General features: G+C 48.6%; 1 protein-coding gene across 1 annotated transcript in view; it reads left to right on the top strand.

The window, feature by feature from the left end:
• The window catches only part of ARID1A (AT-rich interaction domain 1A), a 60,873-nt gene that overhangs the window by 874 nt on the left and 40,738 nt on the right, over positions 1 to 19,261 (top strand). The window contains 1 exon segment of the mRNA XM_075721838.1: positions 1 to 294. Coding sequence (XP_075577953.1) covers positions 1 to 294 — 294 coding nt within the window.

Genomic DNA, 19,261 nt, shown 5'->3' with positions numbered 1-19,261 from the left:
CCCCCGCAGCCCACGGCCACCCCCACCCTCAACCAGCTCCTCACCTCCCCCAGCTCCGCCCGCGGCTACCAGGGGTACCCCGGGGGCGACTATAGCGGCGGGCCGCAGGACGGGGGAGCCGCCGCCAAGGGCCCGGCCGCAGCGGAGATGGTCTCGCAGTACGGCGGGGGCAGCAGCCAGGGCTGGGCCGCGGCGGCCGGCGGGGCCCCGCCGAGGAGCCACCATGCGCCCATGAGCCCCGGGAGCAGCGGCGGCGGCGGCGGCGGGGGACAGTCCCTCAGCAGGAGCCAGCAGGTAACGGCGGGGCGGCGCGGGGGGGCGCGGGGCCGGCACCGGGCCGGGGGCGGTGGGGGGCGAGGGGCCTGGGGGGGGGACACGGGGGGACGGCGCCTCTCCCGCGGGTTCCCCCCGGCGGGCCGGCGCTGCCGGGGAGCTGCCATTGTCTGTGCCTGCTCGCTCGCTCTAAAATGGCTGCCTCGCCGCCTTCCCTTCCTCCCTGCCCAGGCCTTTGTGCGAGGCTCCCGGCGAGCGGCCGCCGTCCTCCCCGCCGCCCCGGGGGGCTCCGGCGAGGGGAGCGGCCCCCGGCGGAGGGCGGCGAGGGGCAGGCGAGGCCGGGCGCGGGGGGCCGGGGCCGCGGGCGGGCCCGCCCGGGCCAACGCGTGGCCCCGGCAGCGCCGCCGCCATCCGCGCCGCCCCGATCCCGGCTGCCCCGGGCGGCCCCGGCGGCCGGCTCCCGGGGGGGGGGGGGGGGGGGGGGGGCCGCAGCCCGCGGCGGGGACCGGCGAGCTCCGCCCGGGGTGGCCGCGGCTCGGGCGGGCCGGTCGGGGCCATCTTCCCCGCGGGGCGGCCCGTGGGGCCGGCGGCCGGGGCCTGCGGCCGGGAGCGCTGGCGAGCGGCTGGGCGACGGGAGCAGCGAGTGCAGATCGCTTTGGTTTGGGATTTGAATTATGGAGGTAAAATCCTTCTGTCAAAGCCAGGAGACAGTTGGTCTTAGGTTGACATCCTATCTGTGATCTGATTGGCTCCCCATCTCCTGCTCTTGGCCATTTATAATTGCCTCTGATGTAATGGTACAACAATCCTGATGAGCTCATAAACTTTTACGCTCGGCTTTTCCGCCAGCCCCGGGCCCGCGGCGGCCCCGCCGCTCCGCTCGCCCCCACCGCGCCGGCACCGGCCGTGACCTTGAGGCGCTCGGGCCGCAGCCCCGCCGAGCCCCAGCCGGGCGGCCCGTGTTGCATTGTGCCCGGAACAAAAGGGGCGGCCATGGCGTTGTGTTTGTACCTGGCGTTTATTTTGCTTGGGCTGTTTTATGCAGCCTGCAATAGAGTCTGTGTTGTCGGAACAGCGGCAGGGCCGCTCGGCACAATGGGCTTGCTGTTTATTTTGGTTATGTGACTTTCCCGTTGGTATAAATGATTTCTTTGATGCATCTGAGGATGCGTTTGTTCCTGGCTAATCTTGGCCCTTTTCAAAGCCGGGGCTGTTTGCATTCTTTATTAGATGGAGAATGTGGGGGTTTCTGGGGTATGTTACGGCCTTAGGAAGGGGGGAAAAAACCAAACAACAAAACAATCAAAACCAAACTTGTGGCCGAAGCACCGAAAATGGTGACTTACCAATTTACGTTGGGTAGCGCTTTAGCGTAGGCCTGAGCCTCTAGCTGCACGTCGCGGGGCGCGTCTGGACTGACCTGGAGCGAAAGCAGCGGTGTGCCTCCTTCCCCCGTAACTAAAGGGACGTGTCACAGGTGTTCAGGTGCTGCTTGCGGTCAGGCTCGACAGCGTCGCAACTCTCTGCTTTTCGGAGGAGTGCAAATAGGAAGAACGAACCTCAGAATTAAATTTATTGTTGTACGTGTAGAATTACCTGTTTGCTGGAAGTACGGGTGCAGAGGAGAGAGCAGTACAGCATACGCATCAGACATTTTAGGTACAGGGGAAAGAGGTGCTGGTATCTAATACCTGGAAACGTGGATTAAAACGGGGTTACTTTCTGTTTAGGCACGCATCCCCAAGGCCCGTCGCAGCCTCGTGCGGGGCTGACAGACTTCCCTTTTCATTCTGTGTACTTTGCTCCGACTTCAGGCCCTGGGTCGGAGACATTTGATGCCGCGCAGCGTGACATGCAGCCTCCAGAGTTTCCCTTCTCGCTCGGTACTTCTCTTGCGTCAATCTGAAAACTGCTTAATTTTTTGTTCCTTGATTACCGAAGGCAACGTCTCCTGCAGCGTCTTGAATTACTTAATTGTCTTTTCTGTCAGATTGAAGTAGTGCTCTCTCTTAGAGAGTGGATCTTATCTCTGCTGCGGTCATCAAAGTGTCCAACGGTAACTGGTAGCGAGCGTTCGATTGCCCTCGGTGAAGGTTTCAGCTCCTCAGGAATATGTCCATGTATGCCTGCAATACGTTCGGACAAATGTCATGGACGCGAGGGTGTTTACTCCAAGGTACTTTTTGTATCCTGAAAAATTTCAATTTAGATAAAATGCGTGCTAGAGTATGGTGTCAGATTGAACTTTTCAAGCAGGCATTTTACTACAGCACAGACCTGACAAAAGCGTACTTCTCTCAGTATTCTGATATGAATTTGTAGAAGAAGCTTATTTCGTCTTGGAAAATGAATTTAACTTGATTCCACGAGCTGCTGATGTATAGTGTATTAATAATACCTGAGTGACTAGTCCCATCAACTGGAATTATTAATGAATAGTTGTTCTGAGAATTAGTTGAACTTTAGGTAGTACAAATAGTGTACATAAAAAGGAAACCAACGCCCCCCCTCCCCATCCTGAAAACCAAACACCCACCCCCCCCCCCCCCCCCCCCCCCCCCAAATCCTTTTTGTGCCAAGGATTATTGGACTCAAACTGTCAATTCCTTTTTTTTTTTTTTTTTCTGCTGGAAAAAGATCAGACTTATCTAGCATGATGAAAAAAAGCTGCTTCTGTGCTGCCCAGAAGAAATGGTTGATTAATAATAATACTCCGGTCCTAAATTACAGCCTCCTTTCGCTGTGTACTCTGTTAAATTCCCTGGATTGGGAGAATTTAAAGCTTTGTGTCTTTTCTTTGTCTTGTACAGTGATGAACAGAGTGGGTACTTACCCCCTAACTTCTAAGAAACTCTGGGAGAGCGAGAGGAGAATGTAATTCATCTGACCAAACACTACAAAGAGAAGCATCTCTTGGTGCAGGCTTGGAGAAGATGATGTGGGAAGAGCGTGGGGTTTCTCCGCTCAGGAATCCTTGGGATAGTAAACCCGAGGTTTTTGGGACGGGAGGCGGGACTACGCAGAAAAGGGAAGTGCCTTTCATTCTTGCCACTTTTTAGGATTTATGAATGATGCTGTAGTTTCATCACATTGCTCATCAAGAAAAGCAAAGTAATTTCTGGTGTGAAAGTTGTTTTGGTGGAATGTTTCCTGCAATAAAATGAGCATAGTCACTTGCGCAGAAGCAGACTCCAGCCTGCAGCCCTCCCGGACGCCTTCCCTCGCTGGCCGGTCCCGGGAAGGTGGTGCTGAGCGGGAGCCCCGGCGAAGTCCACATTTGTTGGGACTGCGATAGAGGCCTGTGCATTCCTCCCCCCGATGACCTTTATAGCTGGGAAATGTGGAGTAGGACCAAGAAATCAGAGTGGCTGTTTTACAGTGTGTGGGATGAGAAATCTGCGGTTTTTCTGTGGGAACGACTTGTAAGAAACCAGGCCAGGGATCTTAGTTTTCAGTTTTTCCAGCTCTATCATGTATTTGTTTCCACCCCCCTTCCCTTCAGAGCGTGTAGCGGTTCTTAATAATACGCTGGCTTTCCCCGTGTCTTGGGACTTAAGTGAAACTGCATAACAGAAAGGACTTCCCTCCCTTCAGTAGGTGGGCATTCCTCGTGGTACACGCTTCCGCCACGACAAACGGCGTCTCCGGTAACGGGAGATGTCTTTGGATCGCATTAAACATTGACGTGTTGGATAAGCTCCCCATGGGCGCGTGGACATCTCTAGGCCTCTGCTGTAAGTTCAGTGAAGGCAGTTTAAAAATTGTGTGTAAATAAGAAAATGCTTTTGGGCCTGTTGCCATACAATAGCTATTTTTTGTTGACTTAGATCTCAACTTCGGTAGCAAGTGAGGCATGAAAAATGTTGTTGGAAATATGTTTTTTAAACTAAATTGGCACCAAATGGCTCGGTGCTGCCAATGAGCTGCGATATCTTGGAATCGGAAATTGAGACCTGGCTCCTGCTGGCTTGTGTCGCAGGGTTTTTCCTTGCTTCGCATTGTAATGTTAGGAGCCCCGAATCGCTCGCGAGGTGTGGGACACGCTAGAGCTTTCCAACAAAAAGGAGCGTGGTACATCTTCTTTTTCTGGGGTAGGGTTCGCCTCTGAATGAGTGATTTTAGGCCTTGTCTGGTTTAGAAAAGGTAGGAAAATCATGCTGGTTTAATACCGTTCTTAAGATCTGGTGAATTCTGGTGTGGACGCTGAAGGTTTTGGTGGCTTACCTTTTTGAATAGCCTGTGCTAGTCTGAAGTAAACTGGGGGTTGCCTGATTCTCTTAAAATCTCTTGTTTTCTGAAACACCATCTCCTTGATGCTCGGTTTTGAGGTGACCGGTGTTTCCAGGCAGGACGTGTGTAGGACACAGGACAGTAAACCTCGGTTCTGACTCTCAGCTGGAGCTTTGTTCTCCTGCCCTTATCACCACCAGTTATTGGGAACCCTGCGACAAACCCCAGGATTGTTCCGTAGTGTCTTTTTTCCTTGGTGAAATGGGGTTAGCAAGGCTGCCTACCTGCCTTTTACAAAGTGTAAATGAAGTGCTCTGTCAGTCCTTATTTGTTATCCGGACTAGGGGAGGGTTTCTACATATGGTGTCTCTTGTAATCGTGTAGTCAGGTGCAGGACAGAAATGTGATTTCTGGAAGGTTGTATGTTTGACTTTCAGGCCTTTTTTTTTTTTTTTTTTTTCCTTTTTTTTTCTTTTTTTGGCTAGGATACTTACTGGTTTCCTAAAACTGTCTGTCCAGTTTAATTCCTGTTACCTGCTACAACTTTTCCTGAAGCGACTGCTCAACAAACAGGCAGAACCTCTTCCCTGTTCTTAAATAATACTAGAAACTGGGGCTGGGGGAAGCATGAGAATCAAATGTTCTCTTATAGAGCTGTGTCTTACTGTTCTCGTCAGCTTGGTATGCCCATAATACTTTGGGTTTTTTTCTGTAGTCTTGTTTGAGAACACTGGTCAATGAATACTACGTTACAGAAGTATTACACGAAATGCTATTAAGGGTCTTACATCAAGACCGTAAGAAAAAAAGCAGCAGTTTTCCTTCAGAGAGAAACTAATGTCTAAAATTAGGCTAAATAGTGCAGCTGCTTGTTTTATCTGTTACCTCGTATGCGATTTTTCCACCATTTTTCTTCCTGCTCTTTTCAAAGGAACACCACCAACTTGGAAATCCAGTTTTTACGCTATGAATCTGAATCTGTGATCTCGGTAATTAAAATATTGGAGGAGAAAGATGCCCTTTCCAGTTTTTACTCTGTGTATTTGAAATTCTTTGTCTAGTCAGTTTGATTTCTTTTTTGAATTGCAACTCCTGTGTGATGGATCGCTCTGGGGAAAAGCTCATCAGCATGCCATTGCCCAATTCCTGCCAAGAATGTTTGAAACTCTCAAGTAGCAGCAGTAGCAAAGCAGCAACCGAAGCCAGGCAAGCGTAATTGCGGGGGGGGAATGAAAAAGATAAGCTTGTCAGTATTTAGCATTGCTGTTACGGCTACTCGCTTTTTCTTCTGGAAGGGTCTTTAAACCATCAGCAAGGATGCAAAATAACATCTCCCCTTTTGTTCTGGTGGAAGAAATAAAGGAAACTGTTTTCCTGGGAAAAAATGGTTTTGAGGAGAGGTCCTGCAGAAGTTTTTCTCTCGTGTGTTGATGTCAAGAAGTTCAGCCTTTAATTTATCCGGAGGTTATGCATGTGCAGTGGTAAAACTATACTGGATGTCTGTTAGCCAAAGCCATAAATCTCCAGCTAGAAGTGAATGACAGGTGGGATTGGAGGAAAAAAAAAGCAGTTTTCTTTGGCACGCTGGACCAGAACTGACGTGCGTTCTGTCTGGGTCCCTGCTCTCTGCCTGTTCCTGGATGACATGAGAGGAGTTGATGCCTTCTTGTTTTTCGTTTTAGTGGCTGGAAAAAGCAGAGAAGTTGGTGACCTGAAGAGAGACTGTGTGTACTTTCTGTGGGCTCGGGAAGACCATGCTGTGTTTATAAATCGATTCCAGTAAAATTCCAATCGTGAAGTTAATGTCATCTCTGCTGTACTGAGTGTATGCTTGTGATTCTTAAGGCTGAAATTCTGTAGAGACTAGGCTTCAGGCAGTCTTTTGTTTCGCCCCGGTACGTAGAGGAGGAACGCCAGGTCTCGCGTTCTTACGACTGTTTTTCCGCGGAAGCAGCTGAGATGCTGATGTGGGAACTCGCCAAGGTGAGGCACTAGGGCTGGGACAGGGCGGGGAGTGGAATATAGGTCTTCTGAGTCTCATCCTGTGCTTAAGTGTGAGACCATCTTTCCTCCCTAGTATACGGTTTTGGCTGAATGTATTGTTAAGACCCTTTTAATGGAGTGCTGCGCTTAAAGCAGCAGCACCCAAGCCTGCCCTTGGAGGCTCGTAGAACGAAAGAAGCAGGGCTGGAACAGGAGGAGCTGCTTCTCTCAGGACTGAGCTCATGTACATATTTTACCAGTTCCTGTAGTGTCTTAATCAGATGATAATATCTATTAACATATGGATGAGGGAGGGGTTCCCAGTTCTTACTCTTCCTCTGTGCACCTGCACTCCCAGTGTTATAACTCAGCAGTTCAGTTGTGCAACTTGAGCATTTTTGAGGTTTTTTGGACTACCTCGAGAAGAGCATTCCCAGGTTTGCCATGGTGTGCCTTCTGGAGTATTTCTGAGTTTAAGTGACAGCTCAGTAAGTATTTACACAGTGTCAGCATGAGCTTTCTGTCGTGAAGTGTAAAGGATGCTACATAATGATAGGTAAACCTAATAAAAGCTACTTCAGAATTTCTCAGCAAATTATTTCTTTGCTTTATATGTTCAGAGTAAAATGATAACTGTAGCTAGAATCTAATTTCTATTCATGTTCTTTCTTATTTTTTGGGGAGAAAAAAGGGCCAGAAGTGGGTAGGAGCAAATAAAGAAGGGGATCGGTTCATTCTGTAAATACGGTAAAGAAATTTCTTCACAGGAGGGTGAGAGTGTGGAGATGAAGAGTGTATGTGTTAATTCCTATGAAATTCCCGTGAAAAATCAGTTTGTGTAAATAACTCTGAAAAAGCTGCTGCTCCATTACAGTTATTGGCATTTCATGCGATAACCAGCATGTCATGATTTCCTTAAGTTAGCTATAGTAATTGAACTCTTTCAAGGACAAATTCAATTGCTACTAACTTTTTCTTTTTTTTTTTCCCCCCCTTTTTTTCTTTCTTAAACTTGAGCAAGTTCCTCTTTCTCCTGGATAATTAATATTACGCCCAAACTGTCCTAAGAAGCTGCAAGTTAGACACGGGGAGTAGTTTTTAGAGAAGCTGCGGAGGACGCTGCTGTGTCCCCTCTGCGGGGAGCAGACCCCTGCTGCTCGCTCCTGCTGGGGGCTTGCCCTGTGTTTTGTCAGTGCGTTTGGCCGTGTGGCGATCGGGAGGGGACCGAAGAACACTTTTGCATTTTTGGTGGGATGCGATGGTGACATCCTGGATGTGGCTGGGAGCAGAGAGCGTTTCGGTGGTCACCGATGTCAGGCCGTGGCCTAAGGGAGCCGTGACTTTCCATCCTGAGAGATTCTGCGACTCTTCTCAAAAAGAGAAATTCTTGAAGTTCGGAGGGCTCTGGAATTTCCCCCGGGGAGAATTACTGGGTTAAACAAGTACTTTCCCCCCCTCCGCTCACTTGTGAAATTTCATTCAGGTCTGACTAAGAGAAACCCTGAAAATTACCATTTCCTTCTGATGTCAGCACCGTTCTGGCACGCTGCCTGTGAATAACAGAACAGGAATGTTTTAAAACCTGCGCTCAGGCCACAGCCGCAGCTGCAGCTACACCTCCAGACGCCACGGTGGGAGACCTGCTCTGCCCCAGCCAGGGCCGAGATTGGGGATAAGGTGGCCAGCTCACATTGTCGACAGCGGGTTTGTGCTTTCTTGAGGCTTTCGGTGTCCAGAGCAGGAGTTTCAGCAGTGTGAATGTGGCCTGAGAAGCACGAGGCGCAGAAGAGGGAGGGTACCTGCTCTGAAAATGGCATTCTGTTTGGGCTTTGCAGCACTGAATTTGATCTTTTTGGCGAGTTGAATGTGCAGTGTAGTCTGTGCTGCCTGCAAAATCTTGCTGCCGGTTCGTTGCCTGCGTAGGTGACTCTATTTTTCTCGTTGGAGCAGAGGTCTGGATCTGAATTCAAAAGGTCATCTAGTCTGCTGTCCCGCTTCAGGGCAGGGTCCACAATACCTGGGAACAGGGCAGACAGCGACGGGCGCGATGGAGCTGCCTCCGTCTGTTTCGGTGCTTTGCTACCCTTAGCATTGGACATTAGGAAAAATATTCCAACTCAAATCATCTTAATTGAGTATCTGTTGTTGTCCTAGTCTCTCTAGGTACGGAGAACAGAGGCAAATGCGTATGGTAACCTGCTTTTAAATGTGTAGCTTTCTGCCCAGCCCCTATTTCCTTGAGATAAACTTGCTAGTTAAATTGCAAAATGTCTCCCTTTACTTCCAGATGACTGTGCTCGCTGGGGATTGCGTTGAAGGGAATGGACTGTCCTGCTTTGCCACCTGAACTTCTTCCAGAGTCCTGGAGCTGACCGGGCTCGCTCTATACTTCTGTGTTTGGGATCTTTCCTGTAGGCTTGTTTGGAGTTTCGTGCTTCATAACAGTCTGATGATGGATTTAAAGTCCAAATGACTGTAGGACTATGCACCCTGTACGAGTTTAGGAGGAGAATCTGGTATTCATTAACTGTATGTAAATAATTAAACCAGTGCCAGACTAGAGGTGGTCTTCCCTCAGACATACTCCTTGTGAAATGGTTTGAAGAGAAGTTCTTACCTCTGTGCAGAAGATCCATTGAAATGGTGGAAGTGCTGGAATTAGTTAAAACTTGATGGGGGGTTTTTCCCCCCTTTAAATTCAGTATCTCTGACTTTGGAGCTGGCATTGCTAATCAAGGAAAAGGCTTCCCATTCAAGGCCAGTGTACTGAGCGTGATCGTGTGTTCCCAGAAACTGCCTTTTTGTTGTGCTGTGGCTGCACGTGTTGTGTCGGTGGTCTGAGGAGTACTGGAGTCCTGCCCTTCGGGCTGGGTAGCTGTGTGGGTGGGGGGTTGTTTATTTTGTGAAAAAAAGCCTCCAAACTCATTTGCGTACTGTTGCGTGGGGGGCTTGTGGAAATTGTAGTGCTTTGGATCCCCTGGAAAGGATTCAGGGCAGCTGCTGCATATTACGGATTTGAAGACTTTTTTTTTTTTTTTTTTTTAAATTGTGTGTGGATAATTGGACAGTATTGTGATAGGAAACATTTAAGTATCAAAGTATCTCCTAATCTTTCAGTTTATTGTGATGTACCAGCGAGGCTAGTATGAGCAGTTCTCCACCTCTCAAAGCCTTTCCTTGCCTCCGCACCCTGCAACTGGGTGCGTGGGAAATCTTCAAAAGCCGTTATCTCTCAAAATCAAGGTTAATGCTCTGACTACTAGATCATACTTTCTCTCTGGACATGGGGTTACACCTGGAACAGCTTGCTTTGCTTTTATGAAAAATCATCTCGCTGGAAATGTCGTTTCTGGCTGCCTGTGGGCAGAATGTGGCTCCCCTGGGACAGGGCATCTTAGTGGGGAAGGGACTTCCAGGTTTTGAGCGTGCTAATTCTGGATGAGGGCTCGTAATAGAAATGGCATAAAAAGCATTCTTCTCCAGCTCATGCTCTGGAGGAGAAGCAAAATGCCTGGCTATCTACTCTCCACTCTTGGATGTGCGGAAGAGACCGACAGACCTATCCCAAATTACCCTACCTGCCTGTACTTTCAAGATATTTCTAAAGCGCCTTCTCTGGCCTTCCTGTTCAGTTCACAAGGTGTGACAGCGTTGCAAAAGCTTGTCTCCACGTTAATTGTGATTGATTACCTTGCAATCTAGGACAAGATTTCCTTTGAAAAGCTATATGCTGATTTGGTGTCAGGAATTAAAATCAGATGAAGTGATTAGTGTTCTATGAAATATCCCAGAGCAATTGAGTGCTGCTCGGCTTTCAGCTCTGTTTTGGCCCTTAACCCTTGCCTCCCTTCTTCTCTGGAGCAAGGTGCTAAATGTGTTGTCCGCACGCGCAGGCGAATAACTCATTAGGCGCATTGTATCAGGAGATTGTGGTGTGATTTGCTGCTGAGCTTCAGAGTGTGGATTTACTGGCTTTAATGACAAATGCAGAGTGTTGAAAGTGGACTGCGTCGAGGCAACAGCGATACTCGTACTGAGCGGCGACCATGTATTAAGGTTAGCTTTAAATCTGATCGCTCTGTAAATGGCAATAAACTGTTCAGAGTTGTCACTGCTGTCAAGGTACAGTCGTGTCTCATCTTCCTTTTCTCATATGAGTTGTCTTACAGTTTCTTGTTATACCTGTTCCTGAAACCAGTGAAGACTTTGCAGCGTTGGCTGTTCCTCCTCCCCCCATGGCATTGGCACAGTTAGGAATTTTTGTATCTTCTCACCAGCTGCCAGCACGCACTCCTTTCAACTTGCTAAGCAGCCCTCTACGTTGCTCATTTTGCTTTAAAAGAAAGCTGGAGTTTTCTGGGCGTAGATGGAATAAAAGCCCAAGGACAGAAGCAAGCATGGGGCAGTGGACCCAGGCCTCAAAAATCACTATAACCAAGGGCTGGTGGGCTTTTTTTTTTTTTAAACAAATTACTATTATTTTTAAATGACAATGACCTTGTGTGACTGTGGGGCTGGGATTCGTGTCGGGTTTGCCAGTATAACGAACCTGAATTACGACAGCGTTGCCTCGATGAAGGCTCTAGTAGTGTGTCTTCACTGCTGTCTGGGAGCTGGCTTGGCTGCAGCTCTGGGTTTCTTGCCTACGTAGTCTTTTCATCTCCCCCAACCTCCTCTCCTCTTACCAACGCTGGCATGACAGCAGCTCTGCTTTCTGGATGCAAATAGATCATTTGGGTATAAATACTGGAGATTGGTTGTTGCTTGCTATAAAGTTACTGAGTGCATCCTTGGTAAATGCAGATGGTAACTTGTCATTACTGCAATTTTAAATATTTTTGGTTCCACGGAACCAAAGTGGAGTCTTGAAGGCTGAATTTTAAGGCTAAAATAAGAGAAGGCTCAATAAAATCTACAAAAATAGCACCCAAATTTGTCAGCTGCTGTAATGAGAAGGGAAATAACTTTTCTTCTTCCTATTAGCAAAACAGAGCTTTGTTACCTTGTTTCATCCTGGATATAAAACACTGCGGGGGGCAGTCGGGAGGGATGGATGGGGTTCAAGGTGTACTAAGTTGCTTCCTGATGAGGTGACAGTAGGGCTAATGCCAGCGCAATGCAAAATGTGCTGCCAACGTCAGCTGCGACCCTGTAGCTGAGGTGTGTTTGAGATACTCTTGAAGTAATTAGCAGATCCTTCCCGCAGCGTTCCTGGCTGGCATAAGGGCGTGCCTTTGGGCAGTTACAGCTGGCTGATCCACATTACCCCGGCGCAAGGCGGAGGTGATGTCCACTGCTGAACTGTGAGTTCGAATTCAAGGTCTGGGAGGCGAGGGTGATGGAGCACCGAGTTTTGTGCTAACTTAAACTGAGATTGCCTGTCTCTTCCACAGATTCATTCCAAAACTCAGATTTCTTGGATTATTTTTATCTTCCTTTATGTTGCATTATGCATGCTTTTAAGTAAATTCGGTTACTCTACACAGGCTTTCCCTTACTTCTGCAGTGCTGAAACGTGGCTTGGAGAAACTACAGGCCCCGACACGCAGCTCTTATTAAAGCAGGCAGCTGCTCTGGACAAGATGGAGCTCTGCGTGCTGAGCTGAGGTAGCCTCCGACAGCTGTACCTCTCTCTTAAGATGAGCGTGGCTGCGTCCTCCTCCATCTTAGCATTGTGTGTGGTAGGAGAGTTAGGAGCATGGATGGAGACCCGTGGTGCTTTAGAGCCCTGACCTGATCCCGAGGTGCTTCTCGGGTATGCCCTTACCACCCTGGCATGGTAAGAGGTCATGGGAATTTGCCTGTCGAGTTGAGTCTGTTCAGCCACCATTTATTCTGGTCTAAAATGAGACAGATTTGCAAAGTGATGAGATATTCAAATACAGATCGAGCTTTTAGACAGACACAAGTGGGTAGAAACCTGCAATGCCGCATATTATGGGTGAAGGGCTAGCAAGAAATTGCTTTTAGAAAGCTAGGAGGCTGTGCTGGAGGTGCTTTATCAACTCTTGAATGTGTACCAGGCCCCATCGGATTTCTGTGCAAAAAGGGCTTTTAGTGAATTGATAAAACTAACTTTCTTCTGGAAAGTAAACTCTGGTAAGCCTCTTGCACTGGGTCTTCCTTCAGGCCTAAAGTTTTGGAAAACGTCCATCGTGTTCAGCAGCAAAAGACATCTGTCCACGAGATCAGCTTTGCTTGTTTGAAAGGAAACGGGGGTTACGGAGAATTAGCTGGATGAATGAAGTTTGCCACAGGTCACAGTTGTCTGAATGTATTTGTGGGGTTTCTGGAGCCCTTTCAGGTTTTCAATGGTGCTTAGTGCAAATATTTTGCATCTTGCTAGCGATCTGGAACAGCTGCTCCCTTACTGATCGAAATTAGATCACTTAAGTAGTGGTGACACTTAGAATAATTTTGTTCTTCCATCCTAGCCCTTCCTCCTCTTGGTTTTTTTATGGCTTGCTTTTGGCCCGGTCCCATTTCTGTGGTACAACATGAGCTTGCTTGCTCCTTCTAGTGTGTAAGTAGGCCTGGAACGAAAATGCTGTAATGAGACACTGAACCGTCTTTTTGTTGACTTGCCTCCAGTTCATTAGAGCAGACGTAGGAGGTTGGCTAAACTTAAAGCCTGATTTAATATTCAGGAAGGAAGTTTCTTTCCATCTTAAAAGGAGCACCACCTCATTACAACTATCACACATTCCTTGGGATCATCTCCCACGGAGCTGGGATGCAGCTTTCTTTACATCTTGGTGTTGCTTAGATTTTAGTCAACAGCGGCACTTTGGAAATCTTGGGGCGAGTTGGCTGAATAGTTTCCTTCTAAAGTGAGCTGAAGTCTGAGGGTGAGGGGATAGCTAGTTACCTAATTTTTTGGCTAGAAGGAAATTATATTTTCGTGCTTAAATGTAACTTGAAATTATTTGAGATGTTTGAGATCACACTGCCCATCTAAATAGCAAACTGCGTAATCTGACTCCCAACTACCTGTGAAATGTCTGCAAATTTCACTAGTTTCCAGCTGTTGCAAAAGAATCGTAACCCTTTGTTAATTTTGACTGCATTTAATTTGGTACATAGTGTTTGTCAGAGTCTCCTGCCATGTTAAAATAACCATGTAGGTAACTGTCAGCTCCTGCTTCCACTTCAGTGTCTGCTTGATAAAGACGGAACCGTTCGCCCAGCCAAGGCATCCGGGCTGGGCTGGGCTGTCAGATAGGGACAACGTGTGTCGCCAGCCTGCCGCGGAGCGCGAGAGGGAGCGGCGCACGGGCGGCCTCGGCCGAGGCTTGGGCTGTTCTCATCCCTGCCCTTCAGAGCCCCTGCAAAGGCGTTGCGTTACCGCGTGGATGTTTAGTCACATCATCGGTGGTGTGCTGGCAAAAGAGAGACTGGAGGGAGAGGGAACTGAATCCTCTGGTTGTTGCCTGATTTTCAGGTGGTGGGGGATCCCTCGTGCGCAGAGACTGCAGACAGGAGCGGTGTCCATGAGGAGCCTGCTGTCGCGTTGCTTGTGCATCTCGGGAGGACGAGGGTCTGATTCCAGCTGTGGGCAAGGTTTGGCCCGGTGCTAACTTGGCATAAAACCAAAGCAGAGTTTCCCCCTCTCCCGGGTCAGCCCACCTCAGTGCTTAGAGTGTAAATCTTAACTTGTCCTTTTGTACTACAGCTTTTCACAAGTCCAGAAAAATGTCCTGTTAACGTGAGCATGCATCTGCCTTCCAGTAGATCCTGAAGATTGCAGAAAACCAGTTGCGTGTCATCTTTAGATATGATAGTGGTCGAAATACTGTATCGAGGGTTCTGAGAGATACCTGAATAATGTGGTGTGATAAGCAGCGTGGCCGTGTGTCAGAACAACTGACTGAAGAAAGGAACTGAAATCTGGAGCCTTGATAAGCTGGATTTGTTGAATTTGTTAAGGAGGGCTTAAAGTCAGGCTGGGAAGGAAAGGTGAGATCAACAAATGCACTTTGTTTAAAACACAGGCAGGCTTGGCACCTTCGCGCCCTCCACCTTTTAAAAAAAATAGAAAAAAACCAGACTCTTGCTCATACTTGGGCACGAATGCTGTACTCCCGTCAGGTTATTTTCAGTGGGGCTCTCATTTCACATCCCCACCAGATCACCTTCTTCTGATTGACATCTTTCAGGAATAAAATGTTCCATAATGATACATCCTGTAAGCAAAACTCTGGTCAGTTTTAATCAATTTGAAGAGTATTACCAAGAGTGGTGCTTAGGAAACTCCTCTGAGATGTGTGGACTGGCCTCTTGCTGAGAAATGTTAATAGGGTAATTACTGAATTGTGTTTAGCCAGGAAGATACAGTTCACAGTATAGCTGCTTGGAGAAAACTTACTCATCTTTTTTCCACTGGTAAAATTTAGTATCCTGGATTTACAGAAAGTCTCCCCAAAGGAGCTGGTGTAATAAATGTATAATCAAGGAAAGGAGCAACATTTAACAGGGCTGATTTTAAGTTTACAGGAGCTCCAAATAACTCTTGGTTAGAAGCAGGTGACCGAAGTAATTTAGAAAATGTCCCGTTTTCCTTTTATGTGTAACGTTAGCTTATTCTGAGGTCTGTGTGTTAGCAGAAGATTAGAGGAATAGAAAGTGTCTTTGGTCAAACTCTAACCTACTGGAAAAAGTCAGAAGAAAAACCAGGCTCCCTCTAGTTGCAGAACCGAAACTGTTGAGCAGAGGTAAGTTATCCGAACACTTTGGCAACCAATAATTTCATCTGCATTGGCCATTGATAATGAGATGATGACACATTGCCTCTCAGTTACGTATTAAAATCTAAGTTAGATTCTAGGATTTGTGGGCGCGAGACGGGGAGTCGTCTTTTTCTGTAGCTTACATAAAAATTGATTTGTCCTGCAAGTTTTCAAAGGGTGAGTGTTTGTAACCCTGAAACCAATCCTGTACTATATTCCAGAAGTCAGGTTTTGGTACCCCAAGCTTACAGGTGTGAGGCCGAGCAACCCGGCGTGCTTCGTTCCTGCAGCGAGGTGTAGGAGGTCGTAGGGACGAGTAGGGAGCCGCAGCGCAGAGCCAGCTGTCGCTGTAGGGCAGACACGGGCGTTCGTTTGCCGGTGCTGGCCTGGTGTTTGCAGGAGTCATACTGCCTCGCAGAAGCGCTGGCTTTGGTCTCCTATGGAGTGCTCGTTTCCCAAAGCGATGGGTACTGCGCTGGAGGGGCAAGGAGGGCAACTGGTGGGTGCTGGGCAGTGCTGGCGCAGCCTTGGCATGTTGTCCTGCTTGCGCCGAGGGACTGGAGGAAGTTGGTGGATTTCTCAAGTTTGAAAGAGGGAGGGGAAAAGAAAAAAAGGAAGTGCACATTTCTATGATGACGTTCTCGGTAAAACACGCTCGTCGTTTAAACTGTCCTGGTGAGACACTTGACATGCACCCATGTAGTGTTTACTGCTGGGTTTTCTAGGTGTTTTGTCTTTTGGGGGCATCTTCATCTACTACAGGAGGCTTTTTATCTTAACTTTAATTTCCCCTCAGCCTCTTCCATCTCTCTTTAAAAGCAGACCACCATAGGAAGAGAGGCAATGAAGCATGACCCAGTGCACTGGCCCTTCAGAAGGCTATAAAAGGCAGCAAGTTCAGGCTGGGATATTGACCTTAGCACAGCCAGCTGCACCTTAAATAGATCAGACGGAAGTGTTCCTCACTGGGAGATGAACCGTGTTTGCTCACGAACGAGGACGGTTGTTAGTTTGTGCTCGTTTCTCAGCTTGAACTCTCTAGACCGGCTATGGAGGAATTGGAGACACTTGTGCTGGAGTTTCGGGAGGTACAAACGGGCATGAAAGTGTCTGAAATGCAAACTTGAGGCATGAGAGTGACCTGCGGCTGAAAGTAGGGTTTGCCGAAGCATCTTGTGCTCCCGTTGGTTGCCGTCGTGTTCCCTCCTCCCTGTTAGTTCTGTTTCCTTGGTGGCGTCATGGCGTTGCCAGGGCTGGATGTTGTCGCAAGGCAGTAGCTGCCTGCTTGCGTCCGTCTGTCAGTTGGCGTGCGTCGTCGCGGCCTGGCTGGTTTTGGTGGGTCTGCGAGGCTTTGTGCCAGCTTGGGGCAATCCCTCCCGTGCGTTTCACGCTCGTTCGTGAGTACCGTCACAGCAGGTGCAGGCACCATGCCACCTGATGTAGCTTAACGCTGGTGAGTGTGCGGAAAATTGGGTTTGTCTTGATCAAGGCACCGATGCCTCGATGCCGCAGGCAGCGTAACTCTCGTGGTGCCCTTTGAACTTGAAAATACGGCAGAGGTTTGACGTAGGGGCAGGGCTCAGGGGCGGGAGGTCGAATCCCTCATCCCTGGAGGCAGCGTGGATGCAGGGTGTTAATGGGGTTGGATGCTGGGACCTCCAAGACCTTACCCAGCCTTGGTGTCTCGCGGCAGCCTCAGCTTTTGGCCGCTCCAGAGGATGCGGAACATACTAGAAATGGCAAAGGTCGGTGCAGCCTCTCCACTTTGATTAGGGTTGCTTTTTAGAAACATTAATGCTCGGTTGATAAAGCCTCTTGGCAGCCTTGCGATCAAGACAAAATATCTTTTTCCTGAGTGATTCTTCATTCGCCATGACTCTGATGTGGAGGTTCCCCCGCCTGCCTTGGCGCGGTCGGTGTTTCTCAAAGGGGTGGAAGGCCCTGGAAAAAGGGCAGGGAGAGCTGCTGCTGTTGAACCCAGGTCTTTTCTGTGAGCCACTGTAGGTGTCACCAGCCCGTTAAGCTGATGCTGCTGTTGCTGATTTTCTGCTTCATACAGCTTGTTGATTTTGATAGAAATGGCACAGAAAGGTTGGGACGAGCATGAGTGGTTTTATTTTCTTGCCTGGTTTCAGTGATTAAATCCAATATGACTATGATCCCAGCTGACTAATTCTTAGGGAAAATGATTCCCCTTTCCCAGCACTGTCCATCACTAATACAATTTTTATAGCCGACGTGACAATCTGCTTTGTAACTTCAGTGGCTGCAGAGGCTGCTTGCCCTTACCTTTGGGTAACGAGGGGTTGGAGACACGAGGAAAGAGCGTGCTCGTCTACCGAGACCTTGTTTCTTCGCTTCAGTAGGATCCCATCCGGATTCAGCCTCGGGGAGGTGAGCGGTTCGCGCTCGGAGCCTGCGGGAGGGTGTTAACCAGTGCTGGCGCTGGTCAGCATCTTCTCGGCTTGACGACTTCCAGGCCTCCGGGGTTTGGTGGTCCCCGTCCTCCGGCCAGCCTGACGACGGCAGGGGAGCAGCTGAATTCGCAGGGCCCGCTCGGGCTCGTCTTTGTAGCGGCGCTCCGCAGCCAAACAATAGTTTGTGCTCGCGGGGCCATGTGGCGAGTCACGTGCGCGGTGCTGTTTCTGCCGGGGTCCTTGCCCATCTGTTCCCGGCTCTTTCTGGGTTATCAGGCGCGGGTCCAAGTCCTCGCAGGCAGCCAGCTCCATGGCCAGAGATTACGAGCACTAACCTTCCTGGCAGGAGCGGTGTGGCTTTGCTTTTATGCAGATTAGCCATGTGCTTCTCACTTCAAGGCGTTCCACAGGAAAAGACGTTTCCTGTGTTTGGTTCTCGGTGGGCGGCTCCGGCGCGTTGTGCCGGCCGGGGCCCAGCCTGTACGCGTGGAGCGGGCTTGGGAGAGGGATTACGGCGTGCTGCCCCCCCTTCCCCTTCCACCTCCACTGCTACGTCACCACAACACAACCACACGCGCGCTCGTACTGTTGGTGTCATTCATTCAGTGCCAAGATTGCTTTAAAAAATTCCCTTGGCCCCAGTTCAAACAGGAGTACAGCTGGGATGTGTTAGATTTTAGGCAGTCTGCCCTCAATTTGAGATGAGTTATAAATAGCAGTGCCGACTTCCTTAACTACCACTCTCCGAGGTAAAATGCAGGTTAATTACTGTGGGAATCAATTAGGGCTTCTCTCGGTTAAACAGCCAGTAATGCTTTTTATTATTTTTTATCACAAAAAATGGACAGCAAATCTGGTCAGGAAAAGATCTCAAATCCAAGGTGAGAGCTTAGGGCTTTTTTTTTTTTTTTTGGCCTTTTTATTTTTTGGGGGCGGCTGAGGAAACCAGTTGTGGCCAATACCCGCATTTGCCAATAATTGAATGATGCTGATTTGAAACTGGAGAGTTCAGTGAATGACTCTCCTTCCTTTTCTTCCTCTGGTGTAATAAAATACAAATATGTAATAAGGTAATCGGGGAAAGTCAAAATTGCATTTTCCTATACAGCTGCGGAGGGCTTGGCTCTTGCTTCTGAAGTGGGATTTGCCTCTTCCCTTTACTTGTTTTCCTGCTGGGACCATTAAGCAAGTCCCCTCCAATTTAACCAAACTGTTCTTTTGAGAGGCCAGATTTCTCTTCTGCCGGACAAAATCTGAAAAGAATTGTTTGTGGAATCCTCTCATCTGATTAGAAGCTTTTTTTTTTTTTTTTTTTCTCTTAGGAAAGCTCCGGCGTTGTTTTTGAAGAATAGCAGGTTTTCACGGTGCCGTTTCATTTTAGGGGTCTGACATCCTTTACATTACACTTACTGATTTGGAGAGCTTTTGAACTCAGCAATTTAAGCTCGCTTTGGGCTTGCTGTTACAAGCTCTTAGTCTAGAAATATCTTAAATTTTCTCGAAAGCTCAGCAGTTTCTCTGGAGCACCAGCTTACGGTGGCTTTCATTACACACCGTACCAAACAACTTTGCTTTTGAAAGTTTGACTGGCGACAGGAGTATGTTTTGCCAAGTTTTGGTGCTTAACGGTGT

This window comes from Pelecanus crispus, chromosome 16, assembly GCF_030463565.1.
Source record: "Pelecanus crispus isolate bPelCri1 chromosome 16, bPelCri1.pri, whole genome shotgun sequence".
Classification (NCBI taxonomy): Eukaryota; Metazoa; Chordata; class Aves; order Pelecaniformes; family Pelecanidae; genus Pelecanus; species Pelecanus crispus.
Note: the sequence above shows the minus strand (reverse complement) of the source record. Positions and strands in the feature narration are given on the sequence as shown.